The sequence below is a fragment of the Puntigrus tetrazona genome, chromosome 16, assembly GCF_018831695.1.
Source record: "Puntigrus tetrazona isolate hp1 chromosome 16, ASM1883169v1, whole genome shotgun sequence".
Classification (NCBI taxonomy): Eukaryota; Metazoa; Chordata; class Actinopteri; order Cypriniformes; family Cyprinidae; genus Puntigrus; species Puntigrus tetrazona.
The window spans coordinates 28,125,373-28,131,372 of record NC_056714.1 but is presented as its reverse complement, the minus strand read 5'-3'; the positions used below and the strand labels follow the sequence as shown (position 1 = coordinate 28,131,372).

The following is a 6,000-nucleotide window of genomic DNA, read 5'->3' as shown; positions in this document are numbered from 1 at the left end:
CTGTGACATCACCGACAGTCAGTGTTCGAGACTCTTAAATCCACTTTATCTGTTCCGGCGAGGCTTTGAGTGTCGGCTTACGCCCAGCCGGGCTACAGAAATTGCTCCAGTCACAGTCAAACAGCGTTTACTTCTGTAATCGGACGTAATTCAGAGGCGCTACTGTGATAATGTTGATTAGTTAGTTTGCTAGCTTGTTGGTTGTTTTAACCTTTGGAGAAAATCTATATTAAGCATCGTAGTAACATATTTTATACATCATGGAATAAGATACAGCAAAATAATGAATTTATACTCAAGGAAGAAAAAATAAAGCAGCTCAGTTTTATTCAGAGGCCCAAACTAAGCTAAAATATGCAGCTTGGTGCTGTTGCTGATATTCATTTGGTAATATAAAAAATCTGATGGCTCGCAGTGTAAATCAATAAGATTTATAACAGTATAGCAGACCACTGATACATAATGCATATAAATGTTAGCTTTCAATCTTTGCCTCCCAATAATGCATTTTAGTAAGACGATATAAGGGTTTGATACTTAGATCAAATTTCTATATTTTTTGATATTGAAGGGCAAAGCATATAATGCGATCTAAAAGAGTGATGACGTGGATAAACGTTCTCCAAATACTTGATTATATTCAATGCTCACATTTTAACATTGTTTCTACAAAATGATGGTAAATAAGTTTTCATCCTGGAATATTAAAAGTTATTCTTACATTCACGTAGTAATGATGATTTCAATTGCATTTTACAACGATTCTACAAAGACACTTTACTTGTTAAGAAGAAAGTATGAACCCAATCCGACAACAAAAAGGCATGTAGTAGATTATGTGCAACAGGTTTTTGACCAGTTTTGATAAGGTTTATCAATTAGAAATTTGTGTATCAAATATGGTAAAGTTAAAAATGGTTGCACATTCTCCCTCATTTGTCGTTTGTGTATCAGCGCCAGAGAACAGGGAAGTCTATACTGAATTATTGCTGTGCTTTCTCCACAGTGACGTCAATGGTAGTGGCGTGGATTACAGTTATGGAGTGTAACGTCAAAACATCTCATGTTTTTATGGCCTGTAGAGCAGTTTTTCATGTAGAAGTCCTCTCAGATTTGTTTGGATGGTTTGAAGTAGCGCTGTATCTTGTCTTTTCTTACTGTTGATTATTTTATCGTAGATTCAAATATGTAAAACTTAGCACTAGTCGAGTAGATCCTGAAATATTTATTCTCTTACCATGCTTCTCTGAATTTAAATCTGAAGGCGCTAATATTTTTTGCTTTATCTCAAAGGTCTTACAAGGGTTCGAGAAGTTTCCTGAAGCTCTCGGTACAATTGATTTCTTTTCATCTTTTTGTGTGCAGTTTGTAGATTTAGATCTTCAATAAATAGCTTGTGTTTGAGTATGTATAGGGTTAGAAAGTGTTACTTGCTTGGCTTTTATTCTTAGTCTTGTTTTCACAAGTTTAATGTTGCATCCTGGAGAATATAAATGAAGAAAGTCAGATCTTTCGCTCGGATGCATTTGCTTTAAGCGCCATTTTCCGCCAAAGCAACTACGTTTTTGAGCGATGAGTTGAGCGTTGCCCTTTGGGAGGTCGATAGATTTATGCGACGATGAGACTATGCACCATGCTTTCTGTGCTAGACATCTGCTTGACGTCTGACGTAAGATGCCAAATGCAGCGAGACTTTATACATTATGCATGTCCTTGAGAGTCCATTTGTGAACAAGTCAGCAGAATGATGAAACTCATACTGTAAACACGAAAAAAAATCATAGCCCTCTGGGTCTCTTATGAAACTGATATAGCACATTGCAAAAAAGCCAGAAACATACTTGTCCGGTAGTATCTGAATGCAAACACTTCTTGCTATGCAAACTTACAATGTGTAAGCATACTGTTGAGAAAGCATTCAAATTCGGTTCATGGTGAGTGCGTGCATTGCTTTTCTCATGTTGTAGCATGAGTCACTATTGCAGACATTAGTCTTTTCTTCTGTGGAGCGGTTTTGTCTTTCAAGGCAAAAACTGTTATGGCGAACAATAGAGTGTTACTTGAATAATAATATATAGTGTAATGGTCCAGACCTGTGAGGTGGACAACTATTTTATTTCATTTCATTTCAGTTTAGTTTAGTTTATACGTTCTTAATATTGCATTTAATCATTGTTATTTAAATCTAATAACAGTTTGATAATTATACAATAATCATATATAATAAAAACTGTAAGAATTAACGAATCAATACGATTCGTTCAAACATCGGTATAATAAAAGAAATCCATGTTAATTAAATTTTAAATGTAAATTTCATTTAAGTTCATTTAAACATTTAAGCGTTAAAACTTGAGATTTAGTAACTATTTGTTTTCTATTTTCGATTTTTGATATTGGTCAGTTAAATGAGCTTTTATTGCAGAAAACTACATTTTAAAAATACTAATTATGGATAAATAAAATATTACAAGCCATCACATTTTCTAGTAAATATACATGGTTTTTAGTCCTGTATATCGTTTCTATATTGTCTTTTTGGATATGTATGTTTACTGCTAAATATAATTACACAGATTTTATTTGTCCTCACTTTGTAGATCGTTATTCAGCAAAGCCCAAACAGTGATTTACTGTATTTCTGTTCTCAGTTTTCTTTGCTGTCAGCGGCAGCACAACAATTCATGTTCTGTACCAGTATACTTCGTCTTTTGTATGCTTCTGGCTTAAAACCTGATCATTTTATGAAATCAGTTCATTAAAAACACCCACAGAAATAAAAGCGGTGAAGCGTGCTTTCTTTGATTGCAGAACACCTTCTGAAAAGCTCAATGTCATGACTGTGTGGAGGCGGTGGTACGCTGCACAGTTAAGCTTCACAGACACAAATGTGTTCCTGTGGGAAGGCAGGCAGAGAAGTCTCATTTAGGCTTTTCGCTCTTTGCTTTGTTCGTTCTTAACCCTGAGTGTTTTACACTCTTCTCGTGCTTTAATAATTATCGATAGCAGATCGCTGAAGTTTCACACTGTTCTTTTGTAAACCCTGGCTTGCTCGCTTGTTTGCATATTTATGACTTTAATACCGTTGATTTAGGAGTTTACTTGAGCGGTTTAACTTACTGCGACTACGCAAAGCGCATAAATATTTTATGAGCTAAAGTGGCGGTTTATGATTTGTTGTCCGACGGTTTCCACACTGTATATGGGAGTCGATCATTTAACGTATTTCTTCTCTGTCCTAGAATCGTTTTTTTTTTTACAGTAAAAAGGAACACACTGTAGTTTTAAAATATAGTCCACGGTAGCTTTTAAAGCTTAGTTTGGCTCAAATGAATTTTTCCTGCTTCTTGAAAGGTTAAATATGCCAGAAATCTCTTTCTTCATCTCTTTTTATATCTGTAGCACTTATGAGAAAACCTTGATTCATTCAGGGTGTTTTTTTCATTCGTTTGATTCATTGGCCTTCACCGTGTTAGAAAACAAACACATTTTCCAAAGATACTTGGCTTTGATGAAAAGCGAAGTGACAGTGTAGCTCATCTCCGCCATCAGTGCACATAATTTTACGATTTTTTTGTACCTTGAAAGTCACGAAATCCGTCAGCAGCGTTTTGAGGCGTCATTACAAAACCACTTAGAGTTCTGGAAGACCGTTTTTTATGAATTGAAAGTTGAATTGGCGGCTTTTCATCTGCTTTTTTGTAGTATTTTATTTATCTCTGTATAGTCATTTTTATATCATATTTAGTTATAATTTCACGTAAACTTCCTGATAATAACCCTTACACTTGAAGGCTCGCCAAAGCGCGATCAAATCTTTTTAAGCGCGCGATTAATGTTTTAACAGGAGAAACTAGTAAAATATGAAGTGTGATAAAGTCTCAAAAGCTCCCTTGAACTGAAGGGAACTAAATTATAAGGCAAGAAAGTGTTTTTAAAAAAAGCCCTGTTATTACCCTTCAGCTCAACGGCCCGATATAAACACAATAATCACCTGTTTAATGGATCTGACGGTCAGATCCAATAACTATAGTGTGCATTATAAAGTTAAAGCTGGCAGACTTATTCGCTCGCTGTCCTCTGAGAAAGAGAGCGCTTTGATTCACATTCCGCTGGGCTGCTCCGTCATCTGCAAACCTGTAAATGTCAGCAATTATTTAGACACACGCTCCGTTCTCCGCCGGCTGCATCGACTATCTGCCACTCGTGAGGAATTAGGGAGGCGGCAATTATGTGAGTGTTTCATCTTAATCAATTTACAACAAGTTTAGCGACTGGAGGCAGATGGCGTTATGTTGAGATTTGAGAAAATGAACACTCGACCTGCCTCGCTCCTGAGAAGCGCAAGCAAGAAAAAAATAACAGGGACCTTTTCATATGCATTCAGCATATGGCAAATTTTAATTTCAGTATATTCATAAAGTCTTCAGTTGTTCTTTTATTCGTCAAAAGAATCCTGAAAAAATGTGTCACGGAGTTCAAACTAAATGTTAAAGCACAACGGGTTTTCAACGGTGGTAATAAATCAGCATATTAGAGTGATTTCTGGATCATGTAGCGCTGAAGACTGGAGTGATGATGCTGAAAATTCAGCTTTGCATCACTGGAATAAATTATATTTTGAAGTATGTTAAAATAGAAATCTTTTATTTTGAACTTTAATAATATTTCACAATATTACTGTTTTTCTGTATTTTTGATCAAATAAATGCACTCTTGCTGAGCAGAAGAGACTTCTTTAAAATAAAACATCAGTGGCAGTCAATGCACATTTTGTATAAATAAACACTTTTTCAGCAAGGATGCATTCAGTTGATCAAACCGACAAAAGAATTCAAAAATGCTGTTCTTTTAAAAATTTTGTTTAACAGAGAATCCTTGTTTGCATAATGTATCTGTGTGTTATGTGTGTATTTATTATGTATATATCTACACTATATATTTTGAAAAATGTTACATGTTTACATTATATATAATAAATATACACAGCAAACATACATATATTTTGTAAACAAAAATTATTTAAAAAAAAAGTGTTTCCAAAAATATGATACAGCACAGATGTATTGAACATTTATAATAATATTAAATGTTTCTTGAGCATTTTATATGATTTCTGTAGGATTATGATGCTAAAAATAAAAAAAAAATGAATTCACATACAAAATAATAAATGTAAAATTATTATTAAAATTATTATTTCACAGTTTTGGAGGGTATTAACTCTACTTACCCTGTAGTATATTTATATATTTATAATATATTGTTTTTGGTTTTTTGCTAATCAAATGAACACTGCCTACAAGAAATGTATCAAATGTTACAGCAGCAGTGCATTTCTGGTTATTGTGTATTATTTTCGGCCGAGGTCTTCTCCTGAGCGGATGTGCATCTTGAACACTTCCAGTGTGGAGATCCTGTGACATGAAGCGTGGTGTGACACGTGTCAGAGCTAATGCATGTCTTCACACTCCTGCAGGAGGTTCCAGCTGTCCTAACACCAGCGCCCTTCAGGAGGTGCGCGACTGTAATGAGCATCCCTGCATCGTGTATCACTGGCAGACGGGGCCCTGGGGACAGTGCGTGGAGGACACCACCACATCCACCCTCAACACCTCCTCCAGCGCGGACAGGTCCACCTGCACCATGGGTGTTCAAACGCGCAAGGTCATCTGCGTAAAAGTCAACGTCGGACAGGTGCCGCCCAAAAAGTAAGTCCGCATGCATGTTTAAAGGCCATTTTTATTTGTTTTCCCTTCCCTGGAGAATACTGTGCGTTAATGGCTTCTTATGTGACGGACGATTATTTTGTATGTAAAATGAGTAGCAATCTTGCAGGTTATTAATTTGCTGTCAGCTCCAATACAATTGCATAATCTTTGCTTTTTTACAGTGGTGTTGTTAATTAATGTTCCACGTTATAGCTGTTAGTAGATAAACATGTCTTATGCTGTTCTGAGAACTTTTTTTTGCATTCAAAAGTGCATAAGAAATAAAAAA

At 35.5% G+C, this 6,000-nt stretch overlaps 1 protein-coding gene across 1 annotated transcript in view; it reads left to right on the top strand.

Annotated features, from left to right (window-relative positions):
• Window positions 1–4,001: 4,001 nt before the first annotated feature.
• The window catches only part of LOC122360891 (thrombospondin type-1 domain-containing protein 7A-like), a 36,487-nt gene continuing 34,488 nt past the window's right edge, over window positions 4,002–6,000 (top strand). Inside the window, 2 exon segments of the mRNA XM_043261721.1 lie at window positions 4,002–4,206; window positions 5,480–5,711. Coding sequence (XP_043117656.1) covers window positions 4,002–4,206; window positions 5,480–5,711 — 437 coding nt within the window.